Source organism: Gopherus evgoodei, chromosome 4 (assembly GCF_007399415.2).
Source record: "Gopherus evgoodei ecotype Sinaloan lineage chromosome 4, rGopEvg1_v1.p, whole genome shotgun sequence".
In the NCBI taxonomy this organism is placed as follows: Eukaryota; Metazoa; Chordata; order Testudines; family Testudinidae; genus Gopherus; species Gopherus evgoodei.
The window spans coordinates 7705340-7720749 of NC_044325.1; the positions used below are offsets into that span (position 1 = coordinate 7705340).

The 15410-nt window shown below is 47.9% G+C and overlaps 1 protein-coding gene across 5 annotated transcripts in view; it reads right to left on the reverse strand.

Annotated features, from left to right (window-relative positions):
* MAP4K5 (mitogen-activated protein kinase kinase kinase kinase 5) overlaps positions 1 to 15410 on the reverse strand; it is a 97079-nt gene that overhangs the window by 30592 nt on the left and 51077 nt on the right. For all 5 annotated transcript variants that reach the window (XR_004000412.1, XM_030562831.1, XM_030562830.1 and 2 more), the window contains exons 11-16: positions 15281 to 15343; positions 13407 to 13488; positions 12650 to 12766; positions 12243 to 12321; positions 10460 to 10518; positions 2806 to 2873 (exon numbers count right to left, since the gene is read on the reverse strand). Coding sequence is in view for 4 of the 5 variants with exons in the window: in XM_030562831.1 (XP_030418691.1) it covers positions 2806 to 2873; positions 10460 to 10518; positions 12243 to 12321; positions 12650 to 12766; positions 13407 to 13488; positions 15281 to 15343 (468 nt within the window). In the remaining variant the exon portion in view is untranslated. The remainder of the gene's footprint in view (positions 1 to 2805; positions 2874 to 10459; positions 10519 to 12242; positions 12322 to 12649; positions 12767 to 13406; positions 13489 to 15280; positions 15344 to 15410) is intronic.

Genomic DNA, 15410 nt, shown 5'->3' on the forward strand with positions numbered 1-15410 from the left:
ACATCTCCATCTATTAAGGCACTGTTGCAATGTCTAATTATGTGCACTAAAACAACACAAAATGGAGAAAGTTAGTGAAAAATGAAGGAATATAGTAAAGATTCTCAGACTGTTTTCTTGTTACACCATTAAATAGTTTTCTCTGTCAAACCTACTATAGGATCAACAGAAAAGTCAGATTTTTTTAACCAAACTTTTAGATTTCTGAAAATCACTAACTTTCTAGCTAATTTTATAGAGTAGTAACTTCAGTTTATTTCACAGATATGGTTCTAAATAACAGTACATTGTAAACATTCAGTTGCTCAAAATCCATCAACACTAATGCTGCTCATGCACACACAGAGAGAACTATTTTGCTGATCGTCTGTTATGATTAGTTAATCTCAATTATGGTAGTGAGCTCAGGGAAGGACAGGCCTTTTTCCTGGAGGTGGAGGTGAGAGTCGCAACTTGCCTGTCACAATTTTATTTTTTTAATAATCAGATGCAGATTTGTGCAAGGCTAGGGAAACAGGCTGGCAATCAGAATCCATTGGAAAGATACAACTAGCACTGGGAAACGCTACAGGTTTGTTTGTTTGTTTTTGATAAGCATGGTGGCATCTAAAATTCCGAATAATAGTGGACAGACTCCAATACCACAGGATCCAGCTTTCCATGTGTCTAGCTTTCTCATGTCCCCACTAATGAGTACGTTCTGGAAGGTTCCATGAAATGCAATGTCAACAGGAAAAGAAGATTACAGGATCCATTTACATAACTACTGAAGAACAAAAGCATATTAATAAAAACATAGCACTCTGTATACTAATCAATTTACCTTTGAGCTGCTTCTTCTGAGGGGTCTCAGAACAGCTGCTAAAGAAACTATGCCTGCTGCCCCAGACACTACCAGGGGAGTGGGGCAGGAGGGAATCAATTACCCCCAAGTCATTACCAGATGTGTGCACTAAAAAGGTTACTCATGCATAATGCAGAAAACAGTGCACAAAATACTGATTTTTAAATAAATTATAGATTGAGAAAGTATCCAACCAGTTCAATCTTCCATAAGCACAAATGGCATTTGTCTTGTTTACATAAAACTAACCTGAGTCAGCGTATAAATCAGTGTTATCTCTGGCATGGGCCAAACCACAGAAAAGCAGCCCACCCCCGCTCTCAAGCCAGCCTTTTCTTTACCATTTTGGCACTATCCAGAACTCCCTGGCTCAGAAGGGCTAAGCATTTCCTGTTTACCCTTCTGAGAAGGAACTGAATTCCAAGAGAATGCCAGAGAAATTCACTGTCCTGGGACTTTATGACTGTACCCCTTCCAGTCAGAAGCATCACTTCAAAAACATGTACACTGATTTATAGCCTCTGTTACAGCTGTTCATAGTTGCTTTTGATGCAGTTTTATATATACAGCCTACTTTATACAAAAAGCCACAGCATTAAGGAATCAAATTTATATCCACGGGTAGTTTTGAAGAGGACACAGAATTCCGAGCTTTCTGGAGTGTAGTCCCACCCCCCCAATCCTGGAGATTCCAGCTGCCCACAGAACAGCCTCGTCAGTAACACGTAAGGCTTTCCAGCTCTAGCTAGCCAGGGTCACATAAGCAAAACAAGAAAAAGGGGGAGGAAAAGGAGTTGTTCCTGTTTCTGGGGAGAGGACGACTGGCCAGGCCTACAAAACCACCTTGAATTTTCACTATTGAAGGAGCAAAGATGAGAAAAAAACAGAAAATAAATGGAAGGATAAACTGTCATACATTTAAAAACAATGGTTTTATTATACTTTGCATGACATGACCGGTTGGATTGTGGAACTGCAATGCTGGAAATGAGCTATATGCTAAAGGTTATCTGCAAAAGTTAAAAACAAAAGCATATTGTGCACTGACTGCCTCCAGATAAAGAAAGGAGTGAGGGATTTTTCAGCCTAGCAGTAATTTAAACTTGCAGAAGAGACCATTTCTAAAATATTCTCTTTCCTGTTTAGCTGGATCATTCAGCTGGTAATACCAAGCCTGCTTACTTTTTCTTGTAACTTCAAAGATCAGCTTTAAAGCAGTTTAGCAGTGTGCAGTAAAAGGAAGCCCTGTGCAACTGTGGGATCAAATTCAGCCCTAGCTTCAACAGAGTTGTGCTCATTAATTTCAGGGTTATTGTTGACCTACAGTAAGTTGGGATTTAAAATGTTGGGGAGGTAAAAGCTAAATTGTTAACTGACTGTCCTGTACAATACACTGCACCTATAATGGACACATACCACAAACACTTGAGTAAACATATCTGCAATTTTTAAAAGCCACATTTTTGGAAGTCAGTTCCTCCTTTACTTACTTGCAAAGACCACTCGTCAGCATTCTGTGTGTGCCTTGCACATGGTGACATCACAACCACTAACCAGTACAGGAGTGTTGCAAGGCCAATGCAGAATACTGAACTGAACCCTTTGACAGGCAAGTAAAACAAAACCTGATTTTAGTTATTTTGTTTTAATACATACATGACATGTTCCCATAACCGAGCCCCCCAAAAATCACTGTTCATCTTTCACAGGGATCAAAACTGCACGGAAGTGATTATCCTGGCCCAGATCAGCTGACCAACTGGATCACAAGAACTGCACTGCAATACTGTATATAATGTGAAGTCCAAATCATTTTTACCTATACTTTGGCCTGTCTTACTTTATCAAAGGACATAAAAATTAGAATTAATCAGTTCATGGTTTTGAGGTTTTTTAAAGCACAATTCTGTTTTTCTTTTCACAATCAAAATTCTGAAAATGCTATTAAACGATGTACGTACTTGCTGCTGCTTCCACCATCAACAAAAGGATTCCAGTGTGAAGCAAAGTCTGTGCCTGCTGCCACAATCTGAAGATGCAGAAATTTCAGTTCAACAGTTTGTATTTCATTGAAAGAAAATATTCTCTAAACATATTTCCATAACATCATGGGGGGCTTGGGAGGTAGAGAGCAGCAGAAAATAATCACCCATAAACAGTGGAACTTCAGTTCCAAAGTCCAAATGTTTTTTACAGTCTGATTATTAGGGGGTGGGGGGCTTAATTTCCAACCTTCCTTTAATTTGGGCTTGAAAGCAACACCTGGAAATGGTGAAGAGCCCAGGTTCAACAGATGACAAATGACTTAATTAAAGTGTTCTGGTCTTGACAAGGAGAAAGCTTTTCTCCGTGTGTACTGGCATAACAGACCACTGCTACTCTTGGGGACTGTGATCCCAGAATGAGATCACATTGTGATTCTCAGAACTACAGCTCTTTGAGGGCGGTCACCCTTGACCCCAGACAGCCGGCATTACACTGCACTCTTGCTGAACTCCCAGTCCCATCAATGCCTTTTCACCAGTGACTGGTGAAGGAGCTCCTGGTGAATGCTGTTAGTGCAGCACTCATTAAAGTGACTTTAGACTTGTTAAAAAATTAAAATTTTCCTCGGGAATCAAATCAATCCGCCTCCAATTCTGCTGTTCTTTAAAAAACTATTGCGAGCTGTTGCTTTATGTAATCAGCTTGGGTCAGTTGCTTCCCCACTAACTTCCCCTTCACAGACGCAGTTATCGCAATGGGAATAGAGGTTTTTTTGTTCAGTGATTAAGCCCCAAAGGGACCAAACTGGGAAATGGTGCAAATTTTTGCCATGAAAAAGGCCTATCTGGCCAACAAGAAAAGACGGTTACTCACCTTTGTAACTGTTGTTCTTCGAGATGTGTTGCTCACATCCATTCCAGTTAGGTGTGCGCGCCGCGCGTGCACGTTCGTCGGAAACTTTTTACCCTAGCAACTCCAGTGGGCCGGCAGGTCGCCCCCTAGAGTGGCGCCGCCATGGCGCCCAATATATATCCCTGCCGGCCCGCCCGCTCCTCAGTTCCTTCTTGCCGGCTACTCCGACAGTGGGGAAGGAGGGCGGGTGTGGAATGGATGTGAGCAACACATCTCGAAGAACAACAGTTACAAAGGTGAGTAACCGTCTTTTCTTCTTCGAGTGATTGCTCACATCCATTCCAGTTAGGTGACTCCCAAGCCATACCTAGGCGGTGGGGTCGGAGTGAGAAGTCGCGGCATGGAGCACTGCAGTTCCGAAGGCCGCATCCTCTCTCGACTGCTGGACCAGGGCGTAGTGGGAAGCAAAGGTGTGGACCGATGACCAGGTCGCTGCCCGACAGATTTCCTGGATGGGCACACGGGCAAGGAAAGCCAGCGACGACGCCTGCGCCCTGGTAGAATGCGCAGTCACGCGGCCCGTAGGGACATGGGCCAAGTCATAACAGGTCCTGATACAGGACGTAACCCACGAGGATAACCTCTGGGAGGAGATGGGAAGCCCTTTCATACGGTCCGCTACCGCCACGAAAAGCTGGGGGGATTTGCGGAAGGGTTTGGTCCTCTCTATGTAGAACGCGAGAGCTCTACGGACATCCAGCGAGTGGAGCTGCTGCTCCCTACCTGAGGAGTGAGGTTTTGGGAAAAAAACCGGGAGGAAAATCTCTTGGCTGACGTGGAAGGCTGAGACCACCTTGGGTAGAAAGGCAGGGTGCGGTCTAAGCTGCACCTTGTCTTTGTGGAAGACCATGTATGGGGGGTCTACCACAAGGGCTCGGAGTTCCGACACCCGTCTAGCTGAGGTGATAGCTACTAGAAAGGCAGCCTTCCAAGAGAGCTAAAGCAGGGAGCAAGTAGCTAACGGCTCAAAGGGGGGCCCCATGAGCCGGGACAACACCAGGTTAAGATCCCAGGTTGGAGCAGGGGGACGGACGTTGGGGAATAACCGTTCCAGCCCTTTAAGGAATCTCGACACCGTCGGGTGAGAAAAAACGGAGCGACCGTCCGCACCCGGGTGAAAGGTGGAGATAGCTGCTAGATGGACTCGCAACGACGATAAGGCCAGACCTTGCTCTTTGAGGGACCAAACATAGTCTAAGATTTCGGTTACCGAAACTTCCATAGGGCGGAGATTTCTCTCTACGCACCAACAGGAGAAGCGTTTCCATTTCGCCGAATACGTGGCTCTTGTGGACGGTTTCCTGCTGCTCAAGAGCACCTCTCTCACGGGCGTGGAGCAGCGCAGCTCGGAACCAGTTAGCCACGCAGGAGCCACGCCGCTAGGTGCAGCGACTGCAGGTCTGGGTGACAGAGAGACCCGTGGTCCTGGGTAATCAGGTCCGGATGAAGGGGCAGGGGAACTGGGTCGGCTACGGCCAAGTCCAGCAGCATGGTGTACCAGTGCTGTCTGGGCCATGCCGGGGCCACCATGGTCACACGAGCCCTGTCTCTGCGCACCTTCAGGAGGACCTTGTGAACCAGAGGGAACGGAGGAAACGCATAGTACAGGTGGGTCGACCACTGGATGAGGAAGGCATCCGCTATCGACCCCGGCTCCCTGCCCTGAAAGGAGCAGAACGCTTGGCACTTCCTGTTCCCCTTGGACGCAAAGAGGTCCACCCGGGGATAACCCCACCTCCGGAAAATGGAGAGAGCGACGTCCGGGCGAAGGGACCACTCGTGTGACAGGAAGGATCTGCTCAATCGATCCGCCAGCGTGTTCCGTACTCCGGGAAGGAAGGAAGCCCTGAGGTGAATGGAGTGGGCTACGCAAAAGTCCCAGAGTTGTATCGCCTCGAGGCACAGGGAGGAGGACCTGGTGCCGCCCTGCTTGTTGATATAATACATGGTCGTCGTGTTGTCCGTGAACACGGCTACACAACGACCCTGAAGCTGATGACAAAACGTTTGGCAAGCAAGGCGGACCGCTCTCAACTCCCTCATGTTGATGTGTAGCCCCACCTCCTCCTGAGACCACAGGCCCTGCGTCCGCAGGGTCCCTAGGTGGGCCCCCCAGCCTAGATCTGAGGCATCCGTTGTCAGGGATACCGAGGGCTGAGACGGGTGAAAGGGAAGACTCGCACACAATACGGACTGGTCCAACCACCAGCCGAGGGAATCTAAGACCTTCTGGGGGATTGTGAGTAACATGTCTAACGGTTGCCTTGCCGGCCTGTAATGACTGATAAGCCACAGCTGGAGAGGCCTCATGCGGAGCCGAGCGTAGTCGGTCACAAAGGTGCACGCCGCCATGTGGCCTAACAGGGTTAGACATGTCCTCACAGACGTCAACGGGGCTGACCGCAAGCGTTGAACGATCGCCGCCATGGTCTGGAACCGCTGCAGAGGCAGCGAGGCCCTGCCCACAGTGGCGTCCAGGACGGCCCCGATAAATTCCACCTTCTGAGTGGGCCTCAGGGTGGACTTGTCTGTGTTTATCAACAGGCCCAGACTCGCAAACATGCCGGCGATCACGCGGACATGGCTGGTCACCTGCTGTTCCGACGTGCCCCGAATCAACCAATCGTCCAGATAAGGGAACACGTGGACACGGTTGCGCCGAAGATGCGCCACGACAACTGCCATGCATTTTGTAAACACCCTCGGGGCCGTGGACAGGCCGAACGGGAGGACTGCAAATTGATAATGAAGAGCCCCCACAACGAAGCGGAGAAAGCGTCTGTGGCGCGGCCAAATGGCAATGTGGAAATACGCGTCCTGCATGTCGAGGGCGGCGTACCAGTCTCCCGGATCCAGGGATGGAATAATGGTCCCCAGGGATACCATGCGGAACTTCAACTTCACGAGGTATTTGTTGAGCTCTCGCAGGTCGAGGATAGGCCTGAGGCCCCCCTTGGCCTTGGGGATCAGAAAGTAGCGGGAATAAAACCCCTTGCCTTTCTCGTTTTCCGGAACCGCCTCTATAGCTCCTTTGCTGAGGAGCGTCTGCACCTCCTGCCGAAGGAATTGCTCGTGAGAGGGGTCCCTGAAGAGGGACGAGGAAGGAGGGCGGGAAGGAGGAAACGAAACAAACTGCAGGCGGTATCCCGTCTGCACCACGCTTAAGACCCAGCGGTCCGATGTTATTTGGGACCACGCCGGGAGGAAAAACGAAAGGCGGTTGGAAAACGGGGGGGAAGGATCCATAGGGGAAACTGTTACTGCGCCCTCGAGCGCACCTTCAAAATGAAGGCTTAGGACCAGGCGGGGGTTTTGAGGAGCCTTGGTTCTGCCCCCCTTGGTTCCCCGACTGCCTGCGCCTCCCGTTCCTGCCGCGGCGCCTGTAAAGGTCCTGCCGCTGGCGGAACTGGGAAAACGGCCTGCGTTGTTGTTGTTGTTGTTGTTGCGGCCGGAAGGGTCTACGCTGCGTCACGGGAGTGTGCATCCCGAGGGACCGCATAACGACTCGGTTATCTTTCAGACTCTTGAGTCTGGGGTCTGTTTTGTCAGAAAATAGGCCCTGGCCTTCGAAAGGAAGGTCCTGTATGGTATGCTGGAGCTCCGGCGGAAGGCCGGAAACCTGCAGCCAGGAGATGCGACGCATCGTAACACCTGACGCAAGGGTACGGGCAGCCGAGTCCGCAGCGTCCAAGGAGGCTTGCAAGGCCGTGCGTGCGACCTTCTTGCCTTCGTCCAAGATGGCCGTAAACTCTTGGCGAGCATCCTGTGGCAGCAGCTCCTTAAATTTGTCCACTGCCACCCAGGAATCAAAGGCATATCTGCTCAGCAGGGCCTGCTGGTTGGAGACCCTGAGCTGCAGCGCCCCAGCCGAATACACCTTACGGCCAAGGAGGTCCATCCGCCTGGCCTCTCTTGATTTGGGGGCCGGAGCCTCCTGGCCATGACGCTCCCTATCGTTCACCGATTGAACCACCAGTGAACACGGGGTCGGGTGTACATGGAGATATTCGTATCCCCTGGAAGGGGCCATGTACTTCCTCTCGACGCCTTTTGCTGTCGGAGGGATGGAGGCCGGAGACTGCCAGATGGTGTTGGCGTTGGCCTGGATGGTTCGTATAAAGGGCAGGGCGACCCTGGTGGGAGCATCAGAGGAGATGATGGTTACAATTGGATCCTCTATCTCCGAGACCTCCTCCGCCTGCAGACTCAGATTCTGAGCCAATCGCCTGAGGAGGTCTTGGTGCGCCCTGAGATCCAGCGGGGGGGGACTGTTGGAAGAGGTACCCGCCACCGCCTCATCCGGGGAGGAGGATGATGAGACCCCAGGCACGAGAGTGTCCAACTGAGGGTCTTCCTCAGCCCTCGCCTCTGCCTCCGGAGCCACAGCGGAGTCCTGCTGCTTGGACCCTTCCTCCCCTTCCGGGGAGGGAGGGGGGCGAGACAACGAGGCTTCCGGGGCCCTACGTTCCGCAGTCGCCGGCCTAGGAGGGAGCTGCTGGGGGCCCTGGGCCTGATGGTACGCCCAGGGTGTCCAGAATCCCCACTGTTGTGGGCCGTGCTCCTGCAGCGGCGGATCACCAAACAGCGCCGCCTGCCGGTCGGTGCCCAGCGCATAGCCGCTGTCCGTCTGGGAGGATACGGACGGCTGTCTCGAGGGCCACGGTGGGGCCGACCCCGGATGGTACGGGTCTGCGCGGGCCGGCACGGAGGATCGTCTCGGTGCCGGGGACCGGGACCGGGAGTCATACCGGTGCCGGGATCGGGACCGGGACCGGGACCTGTCACGGTGCCGTGATCCTGATCGGTGCCGTGATCCTGATCGGTGCCGTGATCCTGATCGGTGCCGGGCGCCGCTTCGGTGCCGGGACCTGCTACCAGCTCGGTGCCGGGAGGTCGACCGGGACCTGCCACCAGCTCGGTGCCGGGAGGTCGAGCGAGACCGGGACCGGGACCTGCCACCAGCTCGGTGCCGGGAGGTCGACCGGTGCGGCGAGTAGCGTCGGGACCTGCTCCTGGAGTCGCGGTGCCGGTGTCGACTGGAGCCTGACCGCGACCTTCTCGATGCCGACCGGTGCCGCGAGTGCGACCGGTACCGCTGAGGGGAGCGGTGCCGGGACTGCGAGCGGCGTCGGGATCTGGAGCGCCCAAGACGTCGGGACCTGGATCGGGAACGACTGTCTCTGGGCGGTGCCGACATCATGGGCTTGCCTCTGGACACGACCCACACCGGAGGTACCGGGGGTGGCAGCCGAGTAGGCTCAGTCAGGGCAATAAGGTCCCGAGCCGAGGCGAAGGTCTCCGGTGTGGACGGGACCACTATCTCAACCCCAGATCTCATGGGGGAGCTCGGCGGCACCGGACTCAACGGACCCGCCGGGCCCGGAGTCAACGGTGCTGGCGGTGCCGGCGGCGCCGCGGCCGATGTCGAGGCCGGGCGCTCTAGCCGGGTCTGCCTGGCCGGAGTATTAGACTTCGACGGCCTTGGCTCTGGCTCCAGTGCCGGAGAGGGTCGGTGCCAAGGAGTCTTCTCGGTGCCGGAGCGATCCGGCGCCGGTGCCGATACCACGGCCTGCGAAGCCGTCGGGTCAAGTGCGGCCTCCATTAAGAGAGTTCGGAGCCTTTGATCCCTCTCCTTCTTTGTCCTCGGCTTAAAGGCCTTACAGATGCGGCACTTGTCGGATCTGTGCGATTCCCCGAGGCACTTCAGGCACGCTTCGTGGGGATCGCTGGTAGGCATGGGCTTCTTGCAGGCCGCACACTGCTTGAAGCCCGGCGAACCAGGCATGAGCCCGGTGCCGGGTGCCGGGAAGGGCTAAGCCCCCGGCGAAGAAGTACTTTACAACTAATTAACTTAACTATCAACTTAACAGACTAATTAACAACTATAATGAAACTAGAGATAACGATAGATAACGATAGATAACTAGGAGAGCTAGGGACGTGGAGGACAGCTATGCCGCGCTCCACAGTTCCAACGACCGACACGGCGGTAAGAAGGAACTGAGGAGCGGGCGGGCCGGCAGGGATATATATTGGGCGCCATGGCGGCGCCACTCCAGGGGGCGACCTGCCGGCCCACTGGAGTTGCTAGGGTAAAAAGTTTCCAACGAACGTGCACGCGCGGCGCGCACACCTAACTGGAATGGATGTGAGCAATCACTCGAAGAAGAACATGGCTTTAAACATCCGGATCCTGATTTTCGTAATGCTGAGCACCTGTGTTTCCAACTGAAGTCAGTGGGAGCTACTGGGACTCAGCACTTATGAAAAATCAGGCCCATTGCATCCACAGCGGTACTCTACTCCAGACGAACGTGTGTTGGCTAGTGGCATTCAATTAATCTGAAGTAAACAGATCACGGCTGAGAGTTAAAACAACAGCAAGAGGCACACAATGGAGCAACATGGCTGGGCTCTGAGTAACAAAGAGTAGAAAAAATAATATTGGCTGGTAGAGAGATCTAAGGGAATCAAATTCAGAATCTCTTTTCACATTCCTACATTAATTTGTGCATTTCAGTTTGCACATGAGGAATACCCTTCACATGAACCACAGAGAGCAATTCATTTTCTTCCGAATGTGGCGACTGTCTGAAAACTGATAGTTGCCTTCTTGTGACTCTTTTTATACTCTGAATACATATTACTTAACAAAGTTAAAGCATAAAACAATGAGGACATTGTGATTATAATAAACGATGGAAAACCAAGTCCTACCATTTCATCCCGAGCTTCTGTTTCTTTCCGTAAGGGAGGCTCAAATTGCAGCTTGTCAACTGCAAAACATCACATTTTCAACTTTAAAACATGTAACATTCTACTGACACCCCCTTATGGACACTCTATTAAAGCAAGCAGCATGCTGTAGCATATAAAAAAATCAAAGTGCACACTGCAGTGTTACATAACGCTTCATTTTAACTTGCCTATAAAATTCTAAACTCTTTGAATCATGAACATTTGTTTTTATGGAAGTCTTCAATGTCTAAATGTTTGCACTTGCAATGCATTTGTTATGAAACAACCCGCAGAAAAGAAAACTCAGAAAACAGCAGTAAGAATCCCCATTTAAAGTAGTCTAAATGCTAATTATTTATTTTGTGTGGGCACTTCTTCAAACACAGAGAAAGCTGGTTCCTACTTCAAAGGGCTCCAAAATTTCAGCACTTTTCCCCCACTCCAGCTGAAAGTGACTGAATAGCGTGTCACTATTTAACATACACCATAGTCAGTACAGTACGTGACCATAATATTTATGGTCACATATCTACCAATACTTCAGTTTCCATATCTATGGAATCTTATGTAATCGGCTTGGGTCAGTTGCTTCCCCACTAACTTCCCCTTCACGGACGCAGTTAACATGATGGGCGTAGAGGTTTTTTTTATGGTCACATATCTAATAATACCTACTAATTATTTAGTTTGCAAGAACACTTTTTCAAACACAGAGCAAGCCAGTTTCTGCTTCAACAGGAACCAAAATTTCAGTATTTTCCCCCCACCCATTTGAAAGTGACCCAGTAGCGTATGAATGCTGCATGGAGTGTAAGGACTTGCACTCCTTTTGAGTTTAACATACACCATATAGTTGTATAGCAGACGTGACCATAACAAGTGGAGCACCCTCAAACGGTTAGGATGAGGTTTAGCTGACCATCAATGTGAAAACCAGCACGAAATCAGAGTGGCATCAAATTGCCATCTACTTTTCTATATTTCCCCTAGCCAGTGAGGGCCATGACATCTATGTGTAAGAACATGCTCGCCCCACTATAATAATCAACTTGGTCTTCCTGTTTAATGCTTCTATTAAATTATTATTTTTTATGACGCCAGTAGGCATTCAAAGTCTGGCACCACACCATGGCAGACAAAGGCTGACTACAGAAGAAACAATATCCTGGTTTTATAGAAATGTTTGCATCCTGAAATGACATGAAATGAACTAACAGAAAAGTTTGCAAGTTTTAATTTTAGTTTTGGAAAAATACTGTGGGGGAGGGATAGCTCAGTGAGGGGGGAGGGATAGCTCAGTGGTTTGAGCATTGGCCTGCTAAACCCAGGGTTGTGAGTTCAATCCTTCAGGGGGCCGCTTAGGGATCTGGGGCAAAATCAGTACTTGGTCCTGCTAGTGAAGGCAGGGGGCTGGACTCAGTGTCCTTTCAGGGTCCCTTCCAGTTCTATGAGATAGGCATATCTCCATATATTATTTATTATTATTAATACTGCAGAGATTTTTTTGCTTGCATTTTTTCTTTAAGTGTGCCAATAGTAAAAGTCAAGTATCAGAGGGGTAGCTGTGTTAGTCAGGATCTGTAAAAAGCGACAGAGTCCTGTGGCACCTTACACTAACAGACGTATTGGAGCATAAGCTTTCGTGGATAACAATGGTAAAAGTGGCTCTCTAAGATTTGCTATAAAAGAGTGACACAGACACCCTCCATCAGGAAAAATAAACCAGCACCACAAAATGGGAAAAAGCACATTTGGGACTTACAATTTATCTCTGATGCTGTTCTTTCCGCTCTAGCATTTCTGTTTGTAGAGCGAATGGTGTGACGAATAACAGAGTGAGGCTGTTAGAAATAGGAACATTACAATTCAGTTATTGCCTTCACCTTAGATCTCATACCATAATTAAAGGGAAAGAAAAGCTATTACAATGGGGGACACATTCTGTTTCCTACCAATGATACTTTCATTGCCTGCATACAAGCCCCCTGTACTTGACAGCAAGCTTAACCTCAACTCTGTGGCAAGGTTTCTACGGCACTGCTGTGCAGCAGAGCAGAATAATTTTTCAACCCCTCTCTGAAGTGAGAATCTAGGTTTACAGAGTGAAAACAGGAGAAGATTTTTAAACATTAGCTTTTCAAAACAGGAAAAATACAAGTATGTTCTCACCTCAAAATCATCGTCATCAGCTTCAACGTAATGCGTATGGTTGTCAGGATTATTTACTTTGTCCAACAGCTCAACTGCTAGAGATCTCGAGAGACCAGGTTGTCCTACAAAACTATGCTAAAAATCACAAAAAAAAATAACGTTACAGTAGGTTTAATAGGAGGCAGATATTTAAACCTGTACGTCTTGGCTTCAAAAGATTAGCCTTCTTGTTTTGCAGAACTTTATAACCGACACTCTTCTGTAAATCTTTTTAACGTCTCCTGAGCAAGCAGACCTCAAAAGCACGCATCTGTTTTAGCCTGATCGCATTGTGCGTCAGTTGCAATTAGAAATTAAGACCCTAGTTGTGCAAACATTGATGCATTTGCTTTAACTTTATGTATGTAAGTAGCTCCACGGAGTTCAATGGGACTCTTTAGGTGAGTAGAATAAAGCATTCGAGCGTGTTTTCTGAATCAAGGCCTAACTTTGCCCTATGGGGTGATTAATAACCAAACAGAGGCATACTGTTACAAAATGCCAGTCTTTGGACAATTAAAACTGGACTTATCTTGCAGTATAGACAGGTATCTTTATAAAATCTGGCCACCAAGAGATTCCAATTTCACTTTTGCTGCATTTGCACCATTAAGCACACTGTTACAATAGGAGTGTGAAACATAGCCCAATTGGTGCACTAATGACTTCTTTCTCTGTGAAACAATAGATTTAGTGGTGACATTACAAGTTCTGACTTTGCTTTTTAGACACTTACAGTAAGGAGTCTTTCTGCGGTTGGTCTCTTCTTTGGATTTTTGGTAAGTGCTATTTTGACAAAATTATGGAATGTTGATGACCTTTACATAAAAAGAAAAAGAAAAAATTGAAAACTTAAAATCAAGTTAAGTTTTTCTGAAAAGGAAAAAATAATGGTCACTTTCAGTGTAACTGCTATATAAATGGCAAAACATCGGCTGAATTAGAATCCTGGCTCAAATATCCCAGGGCATTTCAGATTTATACCATTCTGCTGCTGAGTTAACTAGTGGGAGATTACTACTACTGTCCCTTTGGAAAAAGCAGTCAAAAGATCAGATTCCATTTGTATCTTATGACACTATATAACAGAAATAAAAATCTACTGAATTAGGTATACAGGAGAAAGCAACAACCTCCTCTTTCAAACGCATGGTTGAGATTTTTAAAGCAGTACAGATGATTTAACTACACCTCTTTCTTTTAAATTAATGCAAGATGTGAGGCTAAATCCCTTTGAGAGTCTCATCCTACAATTTTTACTTGTCTTTCTTGCACGTTTATTTTAATATATCTTTCAACGGATATATTGCCTGAATTTGAGGACTTTCAGGGCACGTTGCAAAACTTATCCCTCAGGCATTTGGAAACAAGAAGGAATTGGACTGGTGAAGGGCAGGGGGGGCTGATGATCTGCTTCTTGGAGGTGGGTTGTACTGAACTGTACTACTGCACATCGAGTTTTACTTGTGATGTGCTTTTAAGTTATGGCAAGAATGTCTAGAGTATATGGATAGGTACTCTTAGCATGTGCATAAATCTGGGGGGGAGAGGTGCAGAGTGCAAAGTTAAGTGCAGAATGCAGTTCACAGAAGGATGTTTTTCCAAGTGATAAACATTTTAAGTATCTGCCCACAGCAATACTGGCAGAATCCCCCTCTCAAAGACTTAAGGAAAAAAGGACAGTTACTTGGTCACCAGCAGCATTCTAAGTACATAAATGGGATTAACTGCTTCACTACAGCGAGTCTTGATCATATGCACAATGTCAAGCTAAATTGCCAAATGTGTGTTCTGGAAGGAGATTTTTTTCTCTCCAGGTAGCAGCCCAGAGGGAGTTTTCCTTTTCCTCTGGACCAGCAGAGGAGAAGCAATTAGCATTATGTGGGCCTGTCCCACACAGTCAGTTTCCTGCCATTGCAGAAGTGTGGGTACTGCTGGACCTTGGTCCTTTCTGTTGCATTTGTTTCTAGGTTCCCGTAACATCAAATCAATTACCAAAAAAAAATAAAAAAATCTATCCTGCTTGCTGGTACGGACTGCAGACATCTCAGCCTAAAACACTTCATCCTCAGGGAAATCATCTTTCAGATCACTGGAATGAAAACTAATGCAGCACACTTTCATCAACGGTTTTCTTCTTCCACAGAGCAATATGAAATTAATGTCCCATTTTTAGAGATAGATTGTTTTAAAGCATGATTTACCAGGGATGAATTATGTTCCAAGAAAAACTTCTGAGTTTGAGCAAACAAAGATGATTTTTTGGTCACTACTGAAGTCAGAACAATTTAAAAATTCATGACCTATACTAAATTTAGCCCTGATTCCGCAATGAGAGCTTCACAGTTCAGATTTAATGGGGCACTGCATGAACAGGGAGTCCCATTCGCACGGTCCTCATTCCAGGATCAGAGTCTTTTGCTGTAATTAAGTATTTTGTTTAGCAGTAAAAACTGAATTTGAAGGGACAACTCATGTATAAAAGTCTCAAATGTGCATATGTGTTTGCAGGTTGAGGGCATATGCTTATGAACTGTTGACATAAATAATCATTCACATGATCTTTAAAATATGCACTGAACAAAGGGAGAAAAAATTTATTTGACTTACCATTTTGCTTTTTCCTTGAGCTTTGGAGGTTGAAAGTTACTTTTAGACATTAAAAACAAAGCCCTAAGATAAAGAAAGCATAATAATATTAGACAATATGAAATAATTCATCTTATTCTAGTATCTCGAG